The sequence below is a fragment of the Sorex fumeus genome, unplaced genomic scaffold (assembly GCF_029834395.1).
Source record: "Sorex fumeus unplaced genomic scaffold, SorFum_2.1 ptg000098l, whole genome shotgun sequence".
Classification (NCBI taxonomy): Eukaryota; Metazoa; Chordata; class Mammalia; order Eulipotyphla; family Soricidae; genus Sorex; species Sorex fumeus.
In genome coordinates this window covers 1,127,041-1,154,068 of record NW_026606155.1, presented here as the reverse complement: position 1 = coordinate 1,154,068, position 27,028 = coordinate 1,127,041, and the positions used below count along the sequence as shown (strand labels likewise).

Genomic DNA, 27,028 nt, shown 5'->3' with positions numbered 1-27,028 from the left:
GGGAGAAAGGAAGAACAAGTCTAAATTCAGAACCTGAAGACAGCACAGAGTTTGTTACATGCTAGCACTCACCCAACTTGGGTTTGATCCCTACCACCATGTGTCCCTTAAGCATCACTAGGGTGCATCTCAGGAGACCCCAGAACATCACCAAGGTAGCCTAGGTATTCCCACACTGCAGCCTCATGCCCTCGAGACCTTGTACTGAACAATGGTCTGGCCATCCAATAATCACCTCTAGGAATTGACCTCCGCACACCTCAAAAAAGAGACTATATACCCAATTATTAAATATCCATCGGTCACGGTCCTCCAGTTGTTCATCGATTTTCTCGAGCGGTCCCGGTAACGTCTCCATCATGAGACTTGTTACTGTGTTTGGCATATCGAATACATCACGGGTAGCTTGCCAGGCTCTGCCGTGAGGGTGAGATACTCTCAGTAGCTTGCCGGGACCTCCGAGAGGGGCGGAGGAATCGAACTCAGGTCGGCCATGTTGGCTGCGTGCAAGGCAAACACCCTACCCGCTGTGCTATTGCTCCAGCCCATTAAACATATTAGAAAGAACAATCTGGAAACTCTGACTTGGATAGTCTCTATCCTCAAATTCACACTTTGTTAGTATTTTCTTGGTATTAGTATCCACAATTCTTTAAAAGTGCAGCTACTCAAAAGAACTATACTAGACCATATAGTCAGACCCTTGATAGAGGGAAAGACCTCTGAAGAAGAATACACAAAGGTCCAGCTATTAGAAAAATGGTAAAGGACCAGAGAGAGCACAGTGAGTAAGGTGTTTGCCTTGCACTCAAAGGACCCGAGTTCAATCCCCAGCATCCTATAAGGTCCCCCAAGATCCATCAGGAATAATTTCTGAGTTCAGTCAGGAGTGAGCCCTGAGAACAGTCAGGTGTGGCCCCCAAACAAAAAAAATACATAGGCTATTCTATTACATTAAGGGTAAGAATTTCACTTATCAAGTCGCCTGAGCAAGAACAAAGGCAAAACTCAGGCTGGAAGATAGTACTTGTCACTGCGTATTTGTGAAGGGACTTAGATCAAATTTCTAAGGTGCCCACACACCAGCTCAGAAACAGAGACTGGAACTGAGTGATACTACAATGGATGAGGTGCTTTCTTTGCACACCACCAACTTGGGTTCGATCCCCAGCATCCCATAAGCCTCTCGAGCACCTCCAGGAATAATTCCTGAGTACAGAACCAGGGGATAAGCCTCGAATAACACCAGATGTGACCTTCAAAACACAATACCAAAAATTCAGGAGTAAACCCTGAGCACTATAATGTGGCCTTAAAACAAAACAAAAAAGAAATGAATGAAGACTTGGGTTTGAGCAACAATTTCTCCACGAAGTTCAAAAGGTTTGCAAACACCTAGTGCCCAGCTTAAGCCATCTTCAGAGACACACTAGGTCGGAGTGATGACTGGCCACACTCACTCCAGCTCCACAGCCACTAGACAGGCCTGGCCAACCCGGCATTGCACCTTCTTGCACTGTGGGTATGAAATCAGGGTGGGGGGCATGATTGGGGTAACAGCTTTGCAGATGCGTGCAAGATTCCCTTAGGCCCATCAACTCTACCTGAGGCTATTTACCCAACAGAAGGGGGTACTCATGGGTGCACAAAAGTCATGGCTGTGACTATCCCTGACTACTACAGCTAACAGCTTAATGTGGAAATCTCAAACATCCATTGATAGTACAAATGGAAAATGGCAAGAGATTTCTCCTCACTGTCCCTTGTCGTGATTTCTGTGATGGGCCCCACGATGCTGTGATTTGCAGCACAGGATCGACATCTGGCACTCAGAATAGAAGCTACAGGAGACAAAACCCAAGATCCCTTGCAACAAGGCAAAGGAGCCCCAGTGAGAAGTGAGATCACAAAAACGTGCCGTCACCCATTAGAGCGAACTTCAAAACAAGCCTTACACATGATTTGTCTGTGAAGAGAACAAACACTGTAAAGAAAATACTAACGAGGTGTTTACTAGGTCCAAAGAGGTTCCAGTACAAAGGCAAAACTCAGGCTGGAAGATAGTACTTGCCACTGCGTGTTTGTGAAGGGACTTAGATCAAACTTCTTACAAAAAAAGAAATTTCTTTTCACACACACACACAAAAAAATCAAACAAGTAGGAAAAAAAAAAGAGAGGCTTAAATATCTAGAAATGTAAGAAGCACTATCAACATAGGGGGGGAAAAGGAGATGGGGGGGGAAGTGCCTCTTAGATGGGATTTCAAAGTAATAGAGACAAAGAAAATAATTCTATAGATCTTGGGAGACCAAAAAAAAAACATTTAAAAATCACTTGATCACTTGACATCCTGTTACTCATTGATTTGCTCGAGCAGGAGCAAGTAACATCTCCATTCATCCCTGTCACGTGCTAGTGTAGCCCAATGGTGTCTGCTTGTTCTAGGAACATGAACAGCCTCAAACTGATGTTCAGGGTCTTGACGAAGAAGTCTGACCATCTCTTAGGTGGTCGACCACGCGATCTTTTGACGTCCTGTGGAATCCAGTCGGTAACGGCTCTAGTCAAGCGGTCATCTCCAAATCTCTTTATGTGTCCAGCCCATCTGAGTTTCGATGCCTTGAAAAATGAGACAGCGTCCCTGATTTTTGACCATCGATGGAGGTCGGAACTCTGGATTCTTTCTCTCATTTGAGTCAAACATGATACTCCAAGCATAGCTCTTTCGATTCCTCTTTGGGAAACCCAAATAGCGTTCTCATCCTGTTTTCTTAGGGCTCAGGTCTCTGAGGCATATGTTAATGCAGAAAGAACAGTGGAATCGAAGAGATGTGCCCGGTTCTTTGTCCTCTTAGCTATTTCTTCGATGCTCTTGAAGGCATTCCAAGCCGCTCTCTTCCTCCTGCACAACTCAGGTGCCAGGTCATTTGTCATGTTGACTTCTCGACCTAGGTACACATAACTGTTGCATTTGAAGATGGTCGTTCCATTGAGAGTGAATGGAATGTCAGGAACAAGACTGTTTCTCATAAACATTGTCTTCAGCTGAGCTCTGACCTTTACACATTCACGGTTGAAGTCGGCCAGCATTTGTGCCACTTGGCTAATATTTGGTGTTATTAGAACAATGTCATCAGCAAAGCAGAGGTGGTGTAGTTGCCGACGTCTATCTTCACTCCCATTCTTTCCCATTCCAGTCATTGCATGATGTTCTCGAGGGTGGCACTGAAGAGTTTCGGTGAAATGGTATCACTCTGCCAAACCCCTCTCTGACATTGATGATCACTTCTTTATAGAATGGTGAGATCCTGGTAGTGAATCCATAATACAGCTCATGGAGGATCCTGATGTATTGAGTATGAATGCCCTGATTGGCTAGGGCTTCAGAGACTGCTTCCATCTCAACAGAATCAAAGGCCTTCTTTAAATCAATGAACGTTAGACAGAGTGGCATCTTGAACTCCCGAGAAACCTCAATGAACTTGGTTACTGCGTGGATATGGTCGATTGTGCTGAATCCTTTGCAGAACCCGGCTTGCTCACATGGTTGTCCTTCATCTAGTGTCCTGCCAATCCTATTCAGGATGACTTGAGTGAACAACTTGTAGATGACAGACAATAGGCAGATGGGGCGATAGTTGTCAATGTCGTGGATGTCTCCCTTCTTGTACAGTAGTACAGTCCTGCTGGTTTTCCATTGGGACGGAACCTTGCATTCAGACAGGTAGCATGTGAAGAGCAGAGCCAGTGTATTGATGAGTACTGATGGCAGTTTCTTCGGGTGTTCAGGTCTGACCTTGTCTGGGCCAGGTGCTCTTCATTTCTTTACCGACAAAATGGCATGTCGGATTTCGGAAGGGAGAACATTGGAAACAACATATCCATCCTGCAGAATTTGGTATGTGGGCAGGTGGACATGGCACTCAAAGAGATCTGAGTAGAAGTCATGGATAATCTTCTCCATTGCCCTTCTGAAAAATGTGATAGATCCATCAGGACGTCAGAGGGCAGTCATCTTGGCCTTGAAATTGACCACATCATATTCAATCGACGGTTTTGCCTGACCGATGTCGCTGTTGTCCCAAAATTCCAAACAGGATCAGACCACCATCTCCTTCGTGCAAAATTCTACTTCACAGAGTGGGGAGACAGGGTTGCAAGTTTAAGAAGAGAACTCCCCGAACGACCACCAACTGGGAGCTCTTTGGCACTATTGCTGCAACATGGGAAGATGCCGTCAGAAATTGGAGCCTGAGCACGGGAGAGAAACAGGGAGGTCTGACCACCAGTACTGCAAGCTCGGCTTCCAAACTCAGGAGGAGACAGTGGGAAAGAGGCCTCTGGCTGCCTTCTCTTCTTTATCTCCTTCTCTTTATCTTATTTTCTTCTTCATCCGCATCCGCAGGAGAAAGCACTTCCCCACACCCTATTGCTGGATCCATTTGCTGAGTGGATTGCAGAGTTTTAATGTGAACTGGGGAAGTTTGGTGCTGATAGAGCCAATTTCCACAGGAGAATACAAGTTTCTCTAACCAGAAAGTAGCCCTGGACTCAAACCCCAGATCTTTTGGTTCCAAATGCCTTGTTTGGTCAACAGTTCTGGGAGACCATAAACGGTCTGGGTAGGCACAGTGCGGGGACAATCACGCTGACCGCTGGCCCCTGCCCAGACTGGGTCCCCGCCTACAACCAGACTGGGGAGGGGGCACCCAGGATGCCTATTGATTTGGGTACTCACCTAGGCTCTTGATTTTTCCCCTAAGCACACACACACACACACACACACGCACACCCCCAAATAACACACCCAATTGTATGCATATACAAATACATGCCAACAAGAGCACACACCACACATGTGTACACATGTGCTTACACACATATTATAATACATCCATTCACACATCTGTACATTCAAACACCCCCCAACCACAGTCCACACACATGCACCCACATATCTATTCCACATGAGCATGTATGCGCAAATACATGCACATGTCACATAGCCTATGCGCGCGCGCGCACACACACACACACACACACACCCCTTGTGGGCTGGCCCCCACCCCCCCACCCCCACCCCAGTCCTTTGATCTATCTCCTCTGGCCTTTCTTCTGTGCTCCGGCCTCCTGGCACCGTGAGAACCCACACCCATGCAGAAAATTTTGGGTGTTTCCATGTTCAGCACCTGGGAAAGCCCCAGCATGCTCTTCCTGCAAGTCCTAAAGATCACCCCAGCTTGGGAGGGAGCCCTGAAGATCCACCCAGCGGACGGGCTTGCCAGAACACATGTGCCTGCACCAGGAAAGCCTCAGAGAGATGAGAGTGCCAAGAAACCAGGCTCTGTGCTGGCCCAGGTCCCATAGTCTGGCTTCGTGCTGGCATGGAGTAGATTCAGCCAGCCCAGATTCCATCCCCAGGGTCGGGACAGGGTGTGGGTGTCCTGGCAGAGCATGCAGCCACATAGCGCACGTGTCTGCATGTCTCCTGCCCCTTTCCCAGGCACACATTGGAAGCAGACTGCTCCCATGCGTTCTGCCAAGCTCATGGTGCCTGGGGCATGGGCTTTCAGATGCCGGTGACCTACTCTGCACCATGGGGCATGGGGGATACCAGTCTTCCCTAGGGTTCTCAGTTTACCTCCCTACAATTGGCTCTAGAGATTATTTGAGGGGAGGGGTGAGGGATCTCTTGGAAGTCATGCTGTAGATCCATTTCAGTGAAAATAATACAGTCAGGGCAGAGTCCATGTAGAATTCTAGCAGGACATCATGTCTGGGATGATGACAGCCAAGTCACAGAAGATGCCTAGTGAAATTTTTCCAAAATGTTATAATGGGAGGGAAAAAAGGGCAATATGATGATTTTTTATGATTTGATGTTTCCTTTATTTTGGGGTGAGCTGCCTCTTACTCACAGACTAGCAACCCTGGGTAGAAGCAGATGAGGGCTTCCTGGATGAAGTGGCACCTGACTTTCTAAAATGGAGGCTGGAGCTTTTCTGCTCTGTCTAGCAGCCTGGAGAAAGCTGACCCACACAGAGCCACAGCAAGTTTCAGGAGAGTCCCAGGGCAGGTTCACGTTCCTATGTAACCCACATCCAGAAAACCCCACTCCCAGCCTTAGCCAGAAGGAATGCCAGCACCTGAACACTCAGCTGATTTCTCTCGAACTTCCGAGGCACAGTCTGTTAAGTCCATCACCATCTCCGTCTGGGAAGTCTTCCAGGAAACTGAGAATGGGAAGGTGAGGACAGTCGAGATGCAGGGCTGCCTCATTCTGAAGCTTTATTTTTTTCTCCACTAGATTTCTTATAATGGCCCTATACTGTGCATGTTTAAGATGGACAGCATGGTGATTTGAAACAGGTGTTTGTTTACACGTTTGCAAAAGAGATGATCACCCTCATGTAATTCCTATTTTCTTTGGTGGTAAGAACACACCATGCACCTCTCAGGAACTACTCCAAGCCCACTCTCAGCTCCTCTCAAGTGGACCTTGTCTGATTGCCAAGCTATGCATTAGCTCTCCAGAACTTGCCTTGGAACTGGAAGATTAGTCTCTCTGAGCAACATCTCCCCATTTGAAGTATAATTCTTCTATTTTGTTGATTTGATTTTATTTTTTTTGGCTTTTGGGGTCATAACCAGTGATGCGCAGAGGGCACTCCTAGCTCTGCATTCAGAAATTTCTCCTGACAGAGACCCTATAGGATGCCAGGAATCACATTCCTATAAAGTCTCAGGATTATGTCCCGGTGGAGTGAAGCTCTGTGTCACTCTATGCCTCACTGATCCCATCTGTCCAATGGGCTCACATAGGGGTGTGCTTTGTTCACTTCTCCACGTTGCCTCAACAAACACAACAATCTCCGTGAAGATGGTGAATGAATCCTAATCAGTAACATCAGCGGCCACTAAGTATGGTTGTCATAACAGTGCTAACGGGCATTGACTTGGCTCAGCCATTCTGCACATCGCTCCATACCCCTGCATTGATGAGGCCAGCAGGACGGACTCTCCAGTCATGGGATGAATGTGTGAGGACCTGGCCGAAGACCTGCCCAGGACTTCGTTAGGGACAAAGACTCCAACAGGTACATGCTTGGAAGGGCACAGAGAGCAGATTCCCGGGTATTTAGAAATCTGAGGGGGTCACCCAGAAATTAAACTGCTGAAAATTCAGGCATGAGGGTCTCTGTGACTGAAATCTCCAGGCTTTCTCGGAGTGGGGATGGGCTACTCTCTCCCCTCACCTCCCTGTACTTCCAAAAGCTCCGGTAGTCACACACACACCCCAAAGCTGCCACCCAGTTAAACATTTAACTCTAGCTGTATCACCCAGTTATAAATTTGGAATTCCTGAATTATAAAATCTCCAAGCTCTACAATACTGAAAAACCAGTCGTAGTACTCCAGATGGAATGGGATGTAATATAGAAGGCAACCAATCTCGGCTAACCAGACAGTAATACAGAAGGCTTATAGCACAGCAGTAGGGTGTTTGCCTTGCACGCAGCCAACATGGCCGACCCGAGTTCGATTCCTCTGCCCCTCTCGGAGAGCCCGGCAAGCTACCGAGAGTACTCGATATGCCAGACACAGTAACAACAAAGTCTCCAATGGAGACGTTACTGGGCCCGCTCGAGCAAACCCATAACAACATTTTAGTAATCCCTCATACAAGGACTTGATGTTCCCATGGTGAGATACAATTTACACTAAAGTTCTCCTAAGGAAATATTTTTTGGTTATGCTGTTAGCAATTTATTGATAACAAGCACTTGTACCACTTGTATCACTTGTCGTCCTGTTGTTCATTGATTTGCTCTAGCGGGCACCAGTAACGTCTCCATTCGTCCCTGTCGCATGCTAGTATAATCCAATGGAGTATTGGGGCTCTTTCAGGATCAGGGGAATGAGATCCACTATGGTTACTATTTTTGGCATATCGACTACGTCATGGGTAGCTTGCCAGGCTCTGCCGTCAGGCGGGATACTCTTGGCAGCTTGCCGGGCTCGCGAGAGGGAGAAATTGCATCACTCTCTTCTGGGAGCAAGCAATATAAAATAAATTATTGTGGGCCTGCCATGGGGGCAGGCTTGATGAGTGGTTGGTAAAGTTAGAAACAATGGCGGAGGGAGGGTTATAACGGTGGTGGGATATTGAATGCCTATAATTTGTGTTGGAATATTGAATGCCTATAACAGATCATCATGAACAATGTTGTGAATCACGGTGTTTATATAAAGTGTACAGGGGGTGGGAATTTACCATAGTACACCTTACCTATTTCCTGTAAATTCCAAAATAAATTAGCACAGAATTTCTTTAAACGTTTTGTTAATGACAGGTAAGTCATAATTATTATCATAATGAGATCCAAATATAAAATTAAATTTAATGTAATATACTTTCGATTCCAGAGTTGAAAACTTGTTTATGTAAATGAGAATTCACATTTTATTATATTGCATTGGGGTTTATTTTTCTTATTTACATAGGTTAAGATCATATAGCAATAATAAATTGGCTCTTATTGATGTATTTTCTTAACATTCAATTTGCTATTTCTTTTTGAAAATTGTTTTTTATTAAAAACACTGATTTACTGGGCTGGAGAGATAGCACAGCGGTAGGGCGTTTGCCTTGCACGCAGCCCGCCTGGCTGAGCCGGGTTCAATTCCCCCACCTCTCTCAGAGAGCCCAGCAAGCTACCGAGAGTATCTCGCCTGCATGGCAAAGCCTGGCAAGCTAACTGTGACGTATTCAACATGCCAAACACAGTAACAACAAGTGTCACGATGGAGACTATACTGGACCCACTCGAGCAAATCAATGAACAACGGGAGGACCATGACTGTGACCATGATTTACAAAGTTGTTCACTATACAGTTATTTCAAGCAGTTAGTGTTCCAACACCATCCGTGTAACCTTCCCTCCACAACTATTCCCAGTTTCCCTCCAAAACCCAGCCTGCCTCCTTAGGCGCATAACAAATATACTGTGGAAGAGGCAAAAAAAAGTAAATTTGTTATGTGCCTAAAGGGGCATATTGGGGATGGGAGGGAAAATGGGGACATTGATGGAAGGAAAGTCACACTGGTGGGGTTGGAACACCGAATGCCTGAAACAGCTGTATAATGAACAACTTTGTAAATCATCTTGTTTTTAATAAAAACAAAAATTTAAAAATTAAAAAAATAGAAATCTGAGGAGCCAGAGCAAGAGCCAGAGTCAGTGGGGATGATGGTTGCCTTGTGGGCAACCAACAGGGTTCGATCCTGGGTACTCCATATATTCTTCCAAGCACTGTCAGGAGTATTTCGTGAATGCAGAGCCAGGAGTAAGTCCTGAATATTGGTGAGTGTGGATCCCTCCCCCCCCAAAAAAACAAAAGAAATAGAAATCTGGGAAAAACAGCATGACTGTCCACTGATGACCAAAGTGAGGGCCACAGCCCATCCCAGGGAAGCCACTTCAGGCATGGGGACGTGAGGAGGACACTCAAGTCTACACCTCCCTTGTCCTCTGGGAACAGAGGGGGCTAATCAGCAAGACTGAAGGACAAGGAAGCGCCTGGGAGGTGCCACCCAGCCAGGTCAGCCCTCGGAGGCCCTTGTCCGAGGGAGGAGGCACAGACACTCCAGGAATGTGGGTGGGGAGAGCCCCTCCTCCCATTCCTCTGGTCTCCGGGCTTCTTTCAGCTGGGAACCAGGTGTAGGCAGCACCCCTTGGCTGGAAGGCCATCGTCTGAGCTGGTACTTCCTGCATTCTCACTCCATCGGACCTTCTCAGAGGACTGTCTCTGTGGTTGGCACACAGGGAAGGGCAGTTTCTCTCAGTGGGACAGCCGTGATGCCACTTATTCATACAAGGCTGTGAGTGGTGGACAGTGAGTGTCTTGTAGGGGGCGTCAATGAAAGAGAGAGTAAACCCAGACCTCTGAAGCAAGAGCGAGGGGACATGGGGAAAGATGGGTAGGCAGGGAGAAAAAGAGGGGGTGGTGGGGCTAGGGCGGGGGTTCAGAGAATCACAAATTTGGGGGCCGGCTACCAGCAGCCATTTCCTCATTGCGCAATGTTCCCCGAGTGACTCCACGCCTCAGAATCCCGAATCTTGGCTTCCTCACACACGAGACTGGTAGGGAACCTTGAGACATTCACAGTGGCCAGGAAGGAGGGGGGTGGCGGGTCGGAGGGTCAATTAAACCAGAACTGGTTTAATTAAACCAGAACTGGCAGAAAACAAACAGACCTCCAGGGTCTAGGGGTTTGGTAGGGGCTCCCTAAAAAATTACACAGTGTGTACAGTTCCGAGTCTCCCTTTCAGAGGTGATCTTAAATATATTTATATATGTATATATATATATCTTACATATATATAAATATCACAGTCCTCCCGTTGTTCATCGATTTGCTTGAGTGGGCCCAGTAATGTCTCCATAGTGAGACTTCTTGTTACTGTGTTTGGCATATCAAATACTTCATGGGTAGCTTGCCAGGCTCTGCTGCGTGGGCAAGATACTCTTGGTAGCTTGCTGGGCTCTCCGAGAGGGGCAGAGGAATCGAACTCAGGTCGGCCATGTTGGCTGCATGCAAGGCAAATGCCCTACCGCTGTGCTATCGCTCTAGCCCATATATATATATATATATATATATATATATATATATATATATATATATATACTCAGCTGAAAATCTAAAACAAATGGCCAATAGACCGTGAGCAGCTTTGCGGACTAAATAAGCCAGTAACCAGGGAGTCGGCCCCCAGGGTGCTATGGGGAGGAGGTGGAGGGTGGGCGGAGAAACTCAGCCCACAGGCCCCCTGCTGATCAGAAACCATCTCTGCTGGGGTGAGCTGTGCTCCCTGGGAACCTCCAGCCTGAGACCTGGAGTGGGTGTGAGAAGGTCAGACACCCCGTGCTCACACCCCCCTGTCTTGTCTCAATCCTCCTGTAGAAGGGACATTGCTGCGCTCCAGTCAGTGCCCAGCCCTGATGCTGGGCTGTACAGAAGCCCTGCACCGCCCATAGGCTGGTCATCATTATGATGTAAATTTCCATTGTTGTTCTGTGCTGAGCACATTCCCTGGCACTGGAGCCCAGCAGGGCATCCTGGCCTCTGTCTCCTGGCAGGTGCCACATCTAGTGACTCAGCTGGCCTCAGTGCTGGTTGGGGGTGGAGGAATGTTCCCGGTTCCATGGGGGTGGGTGTGGAGACACGTGTGAGCGGGGTGGGGTGGGGGGAGGCAGGGCGGGGCCTGGGTGGGTCCTGAGAGGTGGGCATTGGCATGAAGTTCCAGAGTGAGAGGGAGTTTGGGTGCATGTGAGTCCCCAGGGTACACTGTGTCCCAGGCTCAGGCTGGACTGGAAGCTCCCAGGGCCAGTAGAAATGCCAGCAGGAGACAGGCTGGCGGGAACTCAGAGTCCATGGCCAACTGATCTGCACTTCAGCAGCCACTGGACGCAGGATGAGGGACACTCAGGTTTGGGGGTGGGTGAAGCTGGTCGAAATTTAAGCTGGTGAGCCTGGGGCAACTGTGCAATGAGCATGGTGCTTGCCTTGTACACCACTGACTGGGGTTCAATCCTCAGCATCCCATATGGTCCCCTGAGCCCCACGAGGAGTAATTCCTAAGTGAAGAGCCAGGAGCAACCTCTGACCATCGCCAGGTGTGGCCCCCACACAAACAAACAAACAAAAGAAACATTTGCGTGGGTGTCAGTGCAGAAGAAGTCTCCATAAACCAGGCCCTGGGAAGCTTCTCCAATTCCCCCGCATGCAGCTCTGCCCTCTCCCAGCAATCCTGCTTCTCTGGGCAGAGCCATAGTACAGCGGCTGGTGTGCCTTGCTCAAGACGGACCCAGCTTCAATTACTGGCACCCCATCAGGTCCCTGATCCCTCCAGGAGTTATCCCTGAGTGCAGAGCCAGGAATAAGACTTGAGCCCCGCCAGGGAGGCCCTATAAACCAAAACAAACAAAGTAAAATGTGAAAGGACACAGATGCACAGTTTTTTTTTAATGTAAAGCATATTTATTTGAAATAAATGAATTGTCATTTCATGCACACTAATTCAGGTAGATAATATACACTGTGCATCGAGGAAAGACAGCCATCAAAGTTTAGTCAGACATATTAGAAAATAATATATTAATTGTAGGGTGAATTTTTTTTCCAAAGACAAATATATCTGTCACTTTATTTTTTGTTTGTTTTGTTTTATTAGTGAAACACCATGAGGTAGAGCTGTAGACTTACAAGTTGTTGTGCTTGGGTTTCAGTTATACAATGATCGAGTACCCATCCCACCACCAGTTCCCATTCTCCACCACCAATGATCCCAGTATCCCTCCCACCCCCATCCCCCATCCCACCCTGCCTCTGTGGCAGGGCACTCCCTTTTGTTCTATCTCTACTTTTGGGTGCTGTGGTCTTCAGAAGAGACATTGGGTGGCAATCATGTTTGGTCTATAGACTACTTTCAGCATGCATCTCCCATCCTGGGCGGATCTTCCCTGCACCCTTTATTTGGTGCTCCCTTCTCTATCTGAGCTGCCTTTACCCCTAGAATGTGCGGCTGACCTCTAAGCTATGGAGTGAACAACCTGGTATTTATCACAGCTGTTCTTAGGTGTTAGTCTCTTACTTTGTTACTTTATGTTACCCAGATGAATGCAATCTTTCTATGTCTGTCCGTCTCTTTCTGACTCATTTCGCTTAGCATGATATTTTCCATGTAGTACCACTTGTATGTAAATTTCATGACTTCATTTTTTCTAACTGCTACATAGTACTCCATTGTGTAGATGTACCAAAGTTTCTTTAACCAGTCATCTGTTCTCGGGCACTCAGGTTTTTTCCATATTCTAGCTATTGTAAACAGTGCTGCAATGAACAAACAAGTGCAGATGTCACTTCGACTATACTTTTTTGCCTCTCTGGGGTATATTCCCAGGAGTGGTATTTCTGGGTCAAATGGGAGCTCAATTTCTAATTTTGCAAGAAATGTGAAGTGGAGTAAGGAAACCCTTTTTAACAAATGGTGCTGGCAAAACTGGACGACTACATGCAAAAAACTAGGCTTAGATCTCTGTCTAACAGCATCTACAAAAATAAGATAAAAATGGATCAAAGACCTCAACATCAGACCTGAATCCATAAGGTACATCGAAGACAAAGTTGGCAAAACCCTCCATGACATTGAAGCTAATGGTATCTTCAAAGATGTCACGCCACTGGCCAAGCAAGTGAAAACAGAGATAGACAAATGGGACTATCTTAAACTAAGAAGCTTCTGCACCTCAAAAGAAACAGTGATCAAAATACAAAGACAGTCCACAGAATGGGAAAGGATATTCTCCAAATACACATCTGACAAGGGGTTGATATCAAGGATATACAAAGTACTGGCTGAACTCCACAAGAAGAAAAAATCCAACCCCATCAAAAAGTGGGGCAACGAAATGAACAGAGACTTTCTCAAAGAAGAAATCCGAATGGCTAAAAGGCACATGAGAAAATGCTCTACATCATTAATCATCAGAGAGATGCAGATCAAAACAATGAGATATCATTTCACACCACAGAGACTGGCCCACATTCAAAAGAACAAAAGCAACTTGTGTTGGCGAGGATGTGGCGAGAAAGGGACCCTCCTTCACTGCTGGTGGGAAAGCCGACTGGTTCAACCCTTTTGGAAAACAGTATGGATGATTCTCAGACGCACAGTTTTATGACTCAGATCTTGAAAACCTAATTGCAAAACTCATGGGTTTGCAAGGAGCATTTATTCAAAAGAGACTTCAGGGCAGGAGCGATAGTACAATGAGTAGGGCATTTGCCTTGCACACAGACGATGCGGGTTTTGTCCCTGGCATCCCATATGGTCCCCCGAGCACCACCAGGAGTGATTCCTGAGTTCAGAACCAGGAGTAACCCCTTAGCATCTCTGGGTGTGACCCAAACCCCCCAAAAGAAAGGCCCCAAAGTCTTATAATTATATCCATAAAAAAGAATGGAATCCATGAAGTAACCCAACTCACGGATTCCCTGAGCAGCCTGTCACAGATACCCTGGGTCCTCTACTCGTCATAACACTCCCTCCCAAAAGCTCCCCAATATCAATCTTGGATGGGGCAGGTGAGCCCCGAGAGACAGACAGGGAGTCAACCTGAAACCACCCCACCTGAGATGGGGTTCCCACTGTCCAAACAGCACCCAAGGGAAAGGTTCTTATCTCAATGGGGATCCACAAACAGCTGTGGCCACACTACAGATATGGTCACTGTCCACACAGTGTGGGCATTTGTCCAGGGTGCAGATCTCAATGCCTTCCCCAAGACCGTGTGTATGTGCGTGTGCGTGTGTGTGTGTGTGTGCGTGTGTATGTGTGTGCGTGTGTGTGTGTGTTGCCCTCTGCGTGGAACCTTCTAGTGGCAATGGAATGCAATGGCATGGTGGCTCTTCATCAGCATCCTGACTGGTTGGAGTTCACAGTGCACCTTGGGCATCCCATGGGCCACAACATGTCCTTGTAAATAATGAGATGAGGGTGGGAGCATAGAACCCATCGGGCCTTTTGGACAGGCCAGCTTTATTGCATGTACACCGCACACACAGGGTGCACCCCTGGGCTTGCATTCAAGGGTGAGGGCGGGGAGGAAGGCTGCATGGGGGACCCCCAGAAAGGCGCAGGATATGCCTAAGCTACTGGAGCAATAACAGAAGAGATACGCTATCCACCAAAGCTCCAGATTTTAGTGTGAAAGTGGTAAACACCATTGAAACAGACCGTGGCTCCACCCAGAAGTCTGCCCAGTAAAAGCTCTCAGTAACAATTGAATAAATTAACTTCCACACGTGTGCAACTTTCTTATCTGACTCCCTGGTTGTGAAAGAGAATTCTTTCTCATTTGTGCTTTAGGGGTGCCTCTGAAGCAGCTCTCAGGGTGGGGGTGGGGGGTGGGCAGGGCCAACCTTGGTACTTCATGGTCTAGCCATGAAGACCTGAAGGTTGGGAACTGGGACAGCAGATGCAGTGCTGGCCACCCTGTGGTTACTTCGAGACACCAGGACACACCCAATGGTGCTCAGGACCATGTGGTGCCAGGGGTCAAATCTGGGGCCTTCACCCGCAAGGCATGAACTCCAACCTTCGGAGTCATCTCCACAGCCTAAGAAAATCTATTCTTAAAGTAGAATTGGTTTAAAATGTGATTGCAGTTTCAACATTCACCACCCATTTCCTTGCTCCACCAACAGCTCTGCCTCATCCACCTTAATACTTTCTTCTTTCTGTGTGTGTGTCTCTGTGTATGTTTGTGTGTCTGTGTGTGTATTTTATCTGTGTGTGTGTCTGTGTCTTTGTGTATATGTGTGTTTTGGGAAATTGTTGCCTGTGCTGAGGACTTACCCCTGGCACTGTGCTCATAAATCACTCCTGATGGTGTTCGGGGGACCCTATTGGATGCCAGAGATCAAACCCAGGTCAGCTGCAAGCAAAGAAAGCACCATACCCACTGTCCTATGACTCCGGCCCCTCCATCTTAATACTTTAAGAGTCCAAGTGTTTTTGCTTTCTCCATCCTCAAAGATACTTCCTGTCTATGTATACTCTGCACTGAGAATGGCATTAACTGCTACTATTTTTGTTTTGTTTTTATTTGGGGGCCACACATAGTGGTGCTTGGGGTTTTTCCTGGCTCTGTGTTCAGGGATTACTCCTGGCAGTGCTTGAGGGACCAAACGTGCTGCCAGGAATTGTCGCAGGGTGAACCATGTGCAAGGCAGCACCCTACCCTCCGCACTGTCTTTCTGACCTCAGCAATACCTGTTCCTTCTCCTCTTAGGACATTCATTGCCAACTTCAAGTTTCACTTTAGACATCACTTCCTCCAGGAAGCCTTTTCTGAATTCTCTTCCCCAGACTGGGCTGATCCCTCTCAACTCTGTTTGCCAGCACAGGGCCTCCCTAGAGCCTCTTCGAGAATTCTTGATCTCCACCCATATCCTGGGGTGACCACACCCCCAAGCCAACAAGATGTCGACACTTTAGTGCAGGCAGGCCACTGGCACCTGTCATCAGCTGTTGTAATACTCACCCGACAGGTCACACACTTCACCTGTCAGCATCCCCTGAGCACCAAGAGGCGACTCTGATGTCCCTTTCTGAGGGACATCATAACAGGATGATAAAAATATATTTCCTTAGAAATGTTCCACCAGCCTTACCCCCCCCAAAGGAAGAAACACTCCCAGCTTGATCTCCTGAGCTGTCTGGTGAGTTCACTTGCTGGGGCTGATTTAGCTGAGCATGGCAAATTGAGAGGCAGTGAAGCTCTCCCAGTTATGGATGCTGAAAGTGGGGGCCAGATCCTGTGGTGTTTTGCTGTCAGAACCCATTTTCCCCACCAGGTTCTGCCCCTCATCAAGTCCCTCTAAAATCTAACCCCAAAACAGCATGGACTCTAGTGCATCTGAGCAAATATTTCTATATCTATATGTGTATGTGTGTGTGTGTGTGTGTGTGTGTGTGTGTGTGTGTGTATTCATACTAGAGGTACCAAGAAACCCAAGCTACTCAGGTTTTCACTGCTCCATAACTCACCATAACCATACAAAGACGTCCTAACTGTATGTTCACAACAACACACAAGAAGCAACTCCAAACCACAAAGGTCCCAAAGGTAAAGCAATGCAACGGTAAAGCACCAGGTCCAGATGACCCAACCAGTAATATGAGCTCAATAACCTCTCTGAGAAGGAATTTAGAACGGAGCTGCTCGGGATACATAAGGAGCTCAAAGAAACAATGGAACACGCTGGAAACTGAGTGAGATGCAGGAGGTCCTTGGGATTCTGGAGAGAATCGGCCTCACTTCCTCTGCTAGTCGGGTAGCCAGAATCCTTGGCTTGCAGACACATTGTCCTGTCTCTGGCCCTGCCGTTAGATCATGCTCTTCTAAACCTCTCTACTTCATCTCCCCTCCACGCAGGTCTGTGCCTGGGTTTAAAGCTCCCTGATGGGGAAGACACTCATTCTGCTAAGGGATCACTCCAATGGCAGCATTTTAACCTTGGGGCCTCTGCTGCTAAGATCTTATGTCCAGATGAGATCTTGTCTGGAGGTCCAGGGGGCTTGGACTTTACACAACTTCTAAAGCCATGACAATGGCCACATTTCTAAGTATTTTTTAGTTTCTCCACTTTATTTAAACACTGTGGTTTACAAAGTTGTTCATGATGATATGTTATAGATGTTCAATATTCCAGCACCAATCCCACCACCTCTTTCACCTTCCCTCCACCATTGTCTCTATTTCCCAACCACCCCTCAAGCCTGTCCCCTTAGCAGGCCCACAATAATTTATTTTATATTGCTTATTAGCACTAAATGGATAACAGGATGATAAAAATATATTTCCTTAGAATAGGATTTGTGAAAATTGTTGCATGTCACCATAGGTACATTAAGTCCTTGTCTGAGGGTTTACTAAGCTGTTGTTGCAAGTTAAGCCTTCTGAGTTAATGTTTTTACATTCCATTCAATCTGGTGCACTACTGCTGAGATATCAGTGTTGCAGAGTTTGGACATATCGCTCCAGAGAATCCAGAATCTTCCACTGGTCTGTCTGTGAGGCTCAGTCCTAAGGTGCTAGAGTCTAGCCATAATGATAGTGGCAGTGTCCTAACACTGTGGGAGTGGCTACTGGGGTTTTGGAAATGTAGGCATTAGCCCACCTCCTCTTGAGATTACTCTGGAGGTCTAGCCAGGAAGGGATGTCCAAGAAATTTTAGTGGCTAGTTGATCTCTTTTGAGATCTACCTTAGTCTAAATCACACCAAATCTCTGCATCTTTTATGGTGATCTCCCAGTAATACTGTGGGGCTTCAAGGTCACCTTGGAAATATTCAGAAGACCATATAGTGCTGGGCATCAAACCCTTGTGTATGCAAGGCATATGATCTAGCCATTTGAGCCCCCTGACAGACCCCATGTATGCACCTTTTGATCTATTTTAATGAGTCTTCTGGGTGACCTCTGAGACACCCCCAATAGCTCACATGCAATTGTCTTCAGAAAATACACTTAGTCTCAACAGAATTTGGCTGTTCAAAATAAACTATTTGAGAAAAAACCCAAGATAGATGAATGTGTAAATGTCTCAGAGGAAGCAATCATGACCTGTGAGCAAAGGGAACCCCTCTTAACAGAACACATTCTACAGGCCAGACCTAAAGAGTGTGTGTATATATAATTCACTCTCCACAATGAGGTGATGGTTCCACCCGTTTTGTAGTGAGGAACATGGAGGAATCTCAGACAAGAAGCCACTTGTCAGCAGAGGAAGCAACACCAAATTGAGAAATTAGCTCACACCTCTCATACTCAACCACCTCTGCAGAGGTGCCATGGCAGGGACAGAGAAGAAAGAGCTGGGCCAGAGGAGGTCAACTGCATGACCAGACCCTTCCCAGATGGAGGCTCAGCCACTGCAGACAATACAGAGTTCCTTGTCCAGAGTCAATTCATCCTCCACCCCAGGGTGAGGCCCAGGCTCGAGGGGCACATACAAAACTGTCAATGTTCCCTCCAAACTCATATAGATTTATGGGGGAGGAGGAAGAGGAGGAGGAGGAAGGGGAGGAGAATGAGAAGGAGAAGGGGGAAGAGAGGATGAAGAGAATGAGGAGAAGAAGGAGAAGAAGAGAGGAAGAGAGGAGGAAGAGGAGGAAGAGGAAGAAAAGGAAAAAGAGGAGGAGGAAGATGGAAAGATGAGAAGGAAAAGGAGAAAAGGAGAAATATTTGGAAATTTTTATGCCAAGTGTGTTCAAAATGACACACTTACCAGGATTTAATCAACAAGTTTCAGCAACAAGGAGAATATTTTCATGCATCTGTTATCTAAAGAATTTCAAAGTCTGAGACAGACTCAGGTTGGTATGTCTTTTTGAATGTTACCACACTCACACTTAAAAAGAATTTCATAGTAAAATCTCTATCTGGTGGAAGTAAACCCCTTTGGGTTTATGAAACCCACGAATGGGGGAAAATGCTCAACACATTTGAGAACAACATATAGACCCCCCCTTGAGATCACACGGACCAGTATGAGGCAGAGGGGGAGAATGGTATCAAGGCAAGTCCATTTGAGATGATCTTCTTATAAAACTCATTCTACCAATAATATCTTTTCTTATGTCAAGACATAAATTGCTTACAGTGATATCCCCCTGTCTCCAGCAACTCAGCAGTCATGACCATAAACCACCTCTGGTTAGTGCCAGATAATCTCGTCATCAGCCACCATCCAGATTGCATGTCCTTTTCTCCCGGAAGGGAGCATAACATGACTCTCATTATAACAATGCTGTCTAACCCTGTACCAGGCTGTTTCACTCGGGGCATCCCAGAGTGGGGTGGGTGAGAGCCCTCCCCGCCCCAAGGGATCCATCCCTGGCAGCCAAAAACCTATAGAACTCAAAAACAGCCATGCTCATGGCCACTCTCCACAGCTCGGGCCAAGCCTCACCCACGAATTAATCTTCCTGGACCATGCGGCCACAAGTGTGGCCGCATGACACTTCATACCACTCACCCTACCCATACCCCAAGAGTACCACACCATATTTGATAGGATTCAATGTAGTAGGTAACCAATCTTAGAGGATAATACATATATGTATAATATTTACATATATATATATATAAAAGCATACAAGGCTCAACCTTTAACAACATGCTAGTGATCTCTTATAGAAGGTCTTAATGACCTCTGTTGAAATAGAACAATCCTTACACTCTTTCCTCTAGGGATACTTTTTGTAGCATTTCAGCGGTTTTTCATAACAAACAATACAAAATATATTATGTTGGTTCTGCTTTGGGACAGGGATTGGGGTTTGGGATGGATACATCAGAAATATGGTGGCGGGAAGGTGTAATGGTGGTGGGGTTGGTGCTTGAATATCAAATATAATCAAATATTGTAAACTACCTTGTAAAATAATATACTAAAAATAAAGTAATATACCTCTTTAAAAATAAAAAACAAATTCCTTACAGCTGGCACCAAGAGTTTTAAAAATGGGATTGCTTCTCTCAACAGAGCCCAGCAATATTTAGTTAGTCTCAACAAAGAGCAAATATTTGTACCCACTCTCTTATCCCATAAAACTATTGTTTTGATGTAAGAAATAGTAGACTGCTAAAAATATATTCTCATTTGTATCTTTCCTTTAGTTTCCCTCCAAAATAAAAGAAATTGGAATGGGGGGAACATCCAGCGGTGCTCAGGGCTTACTCTTGGGTACCTTCAGGGGTAACACACCATCAGAGCTTGGGGGACCATATATGGCACTAGAGACGGAACCTGACTCAGCTGTGTGCCAGGAAAACGCCCGATCTGCTGTACTATCACTCCAGACCCCCTAAATGGAAGTGTTTAAGGTAAACTCCATTGCTAAAGTGATTCCAAGCACTTATCAAGCGTCCTGAGGGGAGGCACGGTTAGTGCTGTCATCCCCACTGTAGAGTAAAGTAACCCACCCACCACAGGGAAGATGTTCTGCTCAAATCTCTGCTTTGGGTCTTTAGCAATGTTCTATCTGCTTCACCCAATCATGTTTGCTAACACTTGAGTTTATCTTACAATGAGCCACACCATCAGAGCTAACATTTCTGGGCACGTTTGCTAAGGGGAACTGCAGTCACTAGAATTGATCACCAGCAAGGAATGCAAGCAGATTCTGAGCTCGCACTAGCTGAAACAAATGAGAAGTAGCTTGTTCTCAGGTAACCCAAAGACAAGAGTTGTAGGCGTGGGGCAGGAGTGCAAAGAGATCGATCAGGGCAAGTCTTTCCCACTGTCTTGCTCTTTCTTTCAAAATCACAATGTGGCCGTCACACTGCCAGTCATCACATCTGCGTTCCAGAAGGGAAGAAGGAGGAAACCAGGAGGAAGAGGGCTAGTTCTATGTTGGGAAAAGGAAGTTGGGCCAGAGAGATAGTAAAAGAGTTAGGGTGGTTACCAAGCATGCAGCTGGTCTAATATTCCCACCACTATTGGCAGTGGCCGCCAAGAAAAAGAAACGCTTCAAAATTGCTTAGGGGACATTCCGTTATTTTCTGTTAGCAAGATTCCTATTCAGTAATTGTCCTTAGGAGCAAAAAAGACAAGGTAGAGGTTTGTTTAATCCGATTTGTTTGCATGTTTTTGTTGGACTCTTATTACTGATTCCGGTGCTTCCAGCCCTTTGATGAGGAGTCAGAAGGGAGTGGAGGAGGCACCACAGCAAACCCGTGCCCCATGTCCCCTCCAGGCCCACGTCTTTTCCCAGACCAGCATGCGAGGCACAGAGACCAGGAAAGTTGTTGTGTGATCTGCCATGCAGAGTTCCCAGCCAGCCTCAGAACCATGCACACTACCAAGTGGTCGAAAGCTGCCATCCAGTGATCCACCCTTCCGTGCCTCAGTTTACCCCCTCTATGAAATACCAGGGGAACTAGACCTAAGCGCCACCAGTGGTCTTTGGGGATGTCTTTCTGTGCAAGATAAGTGTCCAACTTCCCTGGTCCATAGTCCCCAGTAGCACCCACACATCCACAAAGACAACCCCCAAATCTCCAGACATTGGGACCAGGGCCACGCAGAATAATCAGCTTCTGCAGAAACTGGGAAGCACGTTAGCGCCACCTGCTGGCCACAAGGGGAACCTGCGTCTGGCCTCATGAAAACACAGATCTGGCAGGAAGGGGCTGGGGGTTTCTCCCAGCGACAGCACAGACACTGGGCACAAGAGCCTGACCTGGGTTCAATCCCCTGGTCCCTCTAAAGCACTGCTAGGCATGTCTCCGAGGTCACGAGGGCCACGTCCTCAGAGCTGGGCAGTGAACTTCTGGCCCAGTTGACAGAATCACTGGTGGGGCCCCAGACCCAACAGAGCATTATTTGAGAGGCCCCTTGAAAAGAGCCGCTTGCAGGGAAAAGGGCCTGCATGTGCTGTGTAGACTAGTCAGCCCCTACCGTGGGGCACAGGGGCGTCTCTCCTCTCTGTCCCCCGGTTCCCGGGACTAATGACAGCATCGGCATCACATGGCGGCGGCAAGCACAGTGGGTCACTGCTCACAGAGGAAGATTGCGGTCGACTTCCTTCAGGAGGAGCTGGCGGTCAGCCTGCCACAGCACCTTGTGGCCAGGTGACACCCGTGCTGGTGGCCGGGTAGAATGAGGCCCGGAAAGAGGCCTTGGGCACCTCCTGAGGTGCCCCCCCTCCTCTCTGTGACTGGTCAGGGGTCTCTGTCCAGGAAGGAGGGACAGCCTGAGGCGCCTAGGGGTTCCAGCTGGCACCTGGTGGGAATGACTCTCCACATACTGGGGTGCTGGAGCCGGTATAACGGAAGTAGCTGGGGTCCCAGCACAGCTGGCTGCACATGCAGTCTGACTTGGGCATCCCGGGGGCCAGACAGCCACATCCGGGCCCCTGGGCAGAGTGGAACCCATTTGAGGATTAAGATTCCAGAGAGGATAGAAGCAGCCGGATGCCAGGGTTCCCCCTGCCTGGGCTTCTAGGCCACTGACCCAGATTCTGGGTGAAGAAGCCTCAGAAGGTGGAGGGTGCAGAGCTGTGGGGCAGGGCCAGACCCAGGGCTGGGTCTGGGGAAAGGCAGGACAGACACATCTGGGTCATGGTCCAGCTGGGTGTTCCGAGGAAGACATTTATTGCTCTTACACATGCATGGACACTGCCACCAGCAAGATGGCCCAGGTGGGACTTGTGGGCACCTGGGGCAGGGCCGACTCCTCAGGCCAGGTCCTGTTCCAGCGGGAGCTCAGGCCTGCTGGGGGTCTGCCACTTTGCCCAGGAAGAGGACGCTCTGTGTGTCCTCAGAGAGAAGGGCCACCAGGAAGGGCCTGTCGAAGTTCACAATTGTATCATACCAACTTGCGGAGAGAGGAATGATTTTGACTCCTGTGGCTGCTGCTGCTTCAGTGCCTTCCTCAGCCACGTCCAGCACAGCCTTGTGGACCACCTGGGGGACACAGAGCTGTCACCACTGGGCAGGACAAGCAGCAGGCTCCCCGGGAGAGTGGTCCTAGTTGGGGAGGTCCCAGTCCCACCTGGAAAGTGCCCTGAGTCTGGACCAACCTTCTCCTGCCCAGGGGTCACCCGGACCCTCCAGCCTTTGCTGGCCCACCATACAGCGGGGACTCGGTACTGGTCACGGCCCAGCAGGGTCCAGCAGCTCAAGGGGTAAAGGAGCCCGTAGGCTGTGCTAAGATGGCCCTTAGCCAGGGGGAATCCCACACCTGTCCCAACTCCCCAAAGCATGAAAGTTCATTCCTGGTTGGGCTCATCTGGCCTGGGAGCTGGTGGCCAGGGGACAGGCAGAGACAGTGGGCACAGCCCAGCTGGGAGGCAGGGTCCTGCAGGGAGCAGGAGGCTAGGGCTGTCTACTCTGCTCCAGGCGCTGTGACAGCAGCTGCCCCACCCACAAGGTCTCCATCTAGGAGCTAAGGAAAAGCACTGGAGTTGCCCCTTCCTGCTCCTAGAGTGTGTGTTAGGGACCTCGGACACTTTGCTGGGCAGAGCAGGACACCAAGGCCCCTCTCCCATCCCCATGCCTGAGCTCACTCCTGTCCATGGTCAACAATCTGTGCTCTGGACTGTGCTGGCCAGGCCCTGTGTTGTGGAGAGGCCATGACTGGGGACCCCAGGTTCAAGACAGCTACGTGGGCCGAGGGGCAGACACAGCTATGACAGACTTGGGGGCTCTCGGTGCTCTCGGGGGGCTGGAGTGCGTCCCCCTCGGAGGCGCAGGTCCGCAGGTCCCCCTCACCTGGGAGACGTGCAGGTTCTCAGCCTGGGTGAGGCCTGAGAGATCTGCCTGCTGGGAGAAGACGCTGCTGAAGCCCAGCTCCGTCAGAACTTGCTTCAGGTCGTAGTCCCCGGAGATGGAGAACTTGGGCAGGTTCAGGGTGATGATTCTGTGAGCAGAAGGAAAGCATGAGTGACGCGGCTCCCAGCCCCCTGCCCAGCTGCTCTATGGGTCCTCTGAACTGAGGCCCCGAACTGATCCCCCAGGCTCCTGCAGAGCAGAGAGAGACACTGACCCCTTGGGTGCATGGCCCTGCCCCCATGCTCAAACCCAGCCCTCCATTGAGCTCCCCTCCGCCCGTGACTCTCTCACTCACTCGCTCACTCATTCAGCCTGGGTGCTGCCACTGAGCACTATTAGGACCCAGGCATGAATTCAGACAAGAGGGTTTGACTCGCTGGCTGCCACCTGCCTGTGACTGCTGCACGCTGATCCTCTGCCCAGGTGCTCTTCCCTGGATAGTCCCCCCGGCTCCTCGCCTGAGCTCCCACCTCCAGCACCCCTTCTTACAAACACCCCTCCAGGGCCCCCAATTGCCCATCCAGTCCTCAACCCTGAGCCACCAAACCACTCACGTGTTGAGAGGGTCACTCTCCCCCAGACAGAGGGCAGCAGAGGACCAGGTTTCAGCAGCAGGATACCCTCTTCTCTGAACTCATGCCTGAGTCTGAGTAGTGCTCAGTTATCAATATCTCAGGCTGGATGAGTGAATGAATGAGTGAGTGAGAGAATAAAAGAAAGTGAATGAGCCAGTGATTAACGAGTGAATGAGATGAGTAAATGAATGACTGAGTAAATGAGTGAATGAGTGAGTGAATGAAGTCTTCCTGTCACACCCAGTGGTCCTCAGGGCTTACCCCTAGCTCTGGCTCAGAGATCACTCCGAGGGGTCCGGGGTGCCAGAGGTGGAGCCTGAATCAGCCACTGCAGGGAAGTCCCTCCCCTCCGTATTATCTCAGCCCAGAATGGTTCCACCCTGAACCAGGGCACAGCTGCCTCAGTCCCATCTCTCCCAGCCCTCAGGGGTCCTGTCCTCTGTCCTGGCCTCATGACATGGAGACAGGTGATGGGGTGTAAGCATGTGAGTCCTGGGGATTCAGAGTCCTCATCCTGTCCCCCGAGCCTGTGCTTGTCAGAAGCAGCTGACCCTCTGCTACCTTGGTACCTCAGGGTTGGGCAGATACCCAGAGCCTGGAGCCCCCGACCATACTGCACCCAACCAGGGATCCCATTGTTGATGCTGAGGGCGGGGGAGGGGGGAGTCCCGCTGGTGAGGACAGGAAGGTGAGGGTGAGGAAGAGGGGCTGCAGAGACAGGGTGGGGTACCTCATCTCCAGCGAGTCCCTCCAGCTTTGGAGCGTGCCCGGGAGCAGTGCGGCCTCCACTTTGGTCATGTGACCCTCATCAGGGAGGACGAGGAGGGCACAGGCGCTGCTATCCCTGTACGGGAGCTGCACCACGGTACAGCCAAGCACCTCGTCCCGGAAGTAGGGCACCCGGATGTCCTCAGCGCTCATCATGGGCACCTTCACCTTCCTGCTCTCGCTCACATGGAAATTTGACGGGTAGGTGTCGTGGGGGTCGAAGGGCGTCTTCCACTGGGCTGTAGGCAGAGAGAATGCTGAGCATCTGACAGGGAATGGCCACCTCGTATGCTGTCTAGGTACTTCCTGGACCCGGGGTCATCTGGGCGGGCTGGAAACTGGCTCCACAGGAGCTGGTTGTGCTGAGCTGAGGGAACAGCCTCCAGAGCACTGTGGGCCATGGGTGAGTGAGTCTCTGCCCATATTACAGGGAGCCTGGTCCTTGCTCACCCCATGGCACAGAGTGGGGGATGGGGACTGTCCTAGTCTCTGCACCTAGGACCCTCAGGTGGTCACATGGGGCTCAGGCCAGCAGAGTGGCTGTGACACAGCTCTGGGCGCTGACTGAGACCCACAGACCCCTCCACAGGCCCGTCCTCCTGCTCCTGCCCACAGCCTCCCAGCCTGCACCCCGCACCCCCGTCCTTTGCCCTCCTCAGTCTCCTCCTCAGCAAGGCCAGCCTGCTGTCTTCTCTTGGACCCTGACCTGCCACCCGGGTCAGTCAGCTCTGGGTGCTCAAAGACCCATCCTCAGGCCCCAGCCCCAGGCCAGGACCCTACAGCTCCTTCCAGGCCCACGCTGAGCTCCTGCTAAGCCCCTGGTCTCCACGTGGGTGGCCGAGCCTTGGCATTGGCTCCTGGGGTCACAGCAAGCTGCGCAGGGCAGATGCACCCTGAAGGCTCAGAGTTCATGCCCATTTTCTTCCCTCACACGTGGCTTCACCTTTAAGGAAGAGACAGTTCACCAAGACCATCCTGATCTCTGTGTCCAGGTCCTTGACCAACTCCTTGATCTTCCCCTGGGTTTTCTGCTCCACATAGTTGTTGATGAGCTTCTCTGCCGCAGCGGCATCCTTGAAGTTTGTGGAGAAAGCATCAGCGGCATACAATGCCTGGGCTTCCTGCCGGAAGTTCTCCTGCAGGTCCAACTGCTGGTCCAGGAACATGGCCGTGTTCACGTTCAGCTGCAGGGGCATCCCGGGCCGGCTCAGGTGTCTCAGTAGCTGCTGGAAGCCCCGGTGGATGTCGGCCTCGGGGGTCTCGGTGAGGTTGAACTTGAGGCCCTCTAGGATCTCGGTCTGGGTGGAACCGCGGGCCCCCAGTGCCAGGAAGGCCAAGGCCATGGAGACGCTGAATGGGGAGAAGATCACGTTGGACCCCGGACTCTGGGCAGCCAAGAGTTTGTAGAGGCTGAAGGCAAAGTCGGTGTTGCTGCGGGCTAGACTGAGGACACCCACCAGGGTGCTGTTGTTCCTGTCATCCTGGGTCACCGTCTCCGGCTCGGTGGTGCCCTTTGGGAGGCTGAGGACATGGGGGCAGAGTGCAGCCCCCAGGAGCAGGGCAAGCAGGACTGACATGCCTCCGCCCTCTGTCTGGAAGGCTGAGCAGCTCTCAGGATCTGTCCCTCAGCTTCTGCCACCTCCCCTCTGCCACAGTGTCCCCTCAGGCACCTGCACCCGTGATTCTGGGCTCTCTCCCGCTGAGTCTGGCGCTGTGAACCCTGAAGAGCTGCCTGAGGTGACACAGACCTTCGCCCTCACCTCCTCCCTGGGCT

General features: G+C 49.5%; 1 protein-coding gene across 1 annotated transcript; it reads right to left on the bottom strand.

Annotated features, from left to right (window-relative positions):
- Positions 1–22,703: 22,703 nt before the first annotated feature.
- Positions 22,704–27,028, bottom strand: LOC130042055 (serpin A3-8-like). Its single transcript, XM_056134410.1, has 4 exons — positions 26,198–27,028; positions 25,217–25,493; positions 23,852–23,999; positions 22,704–23,044 (listed from the first exon to the last, which is right to left on the bottom strand). The coding sequence occupies exons 1-4, from the start codon at positions 26,829–26,831 to the stop codon at positions 22,844–22,846; spliced, it is 1,260 nt and encodes a 419-aa protein (XP_055990385.1). The 5' UTR covers positions 26,832–27,028; the 3' UTR covers positions 22,704–22,843.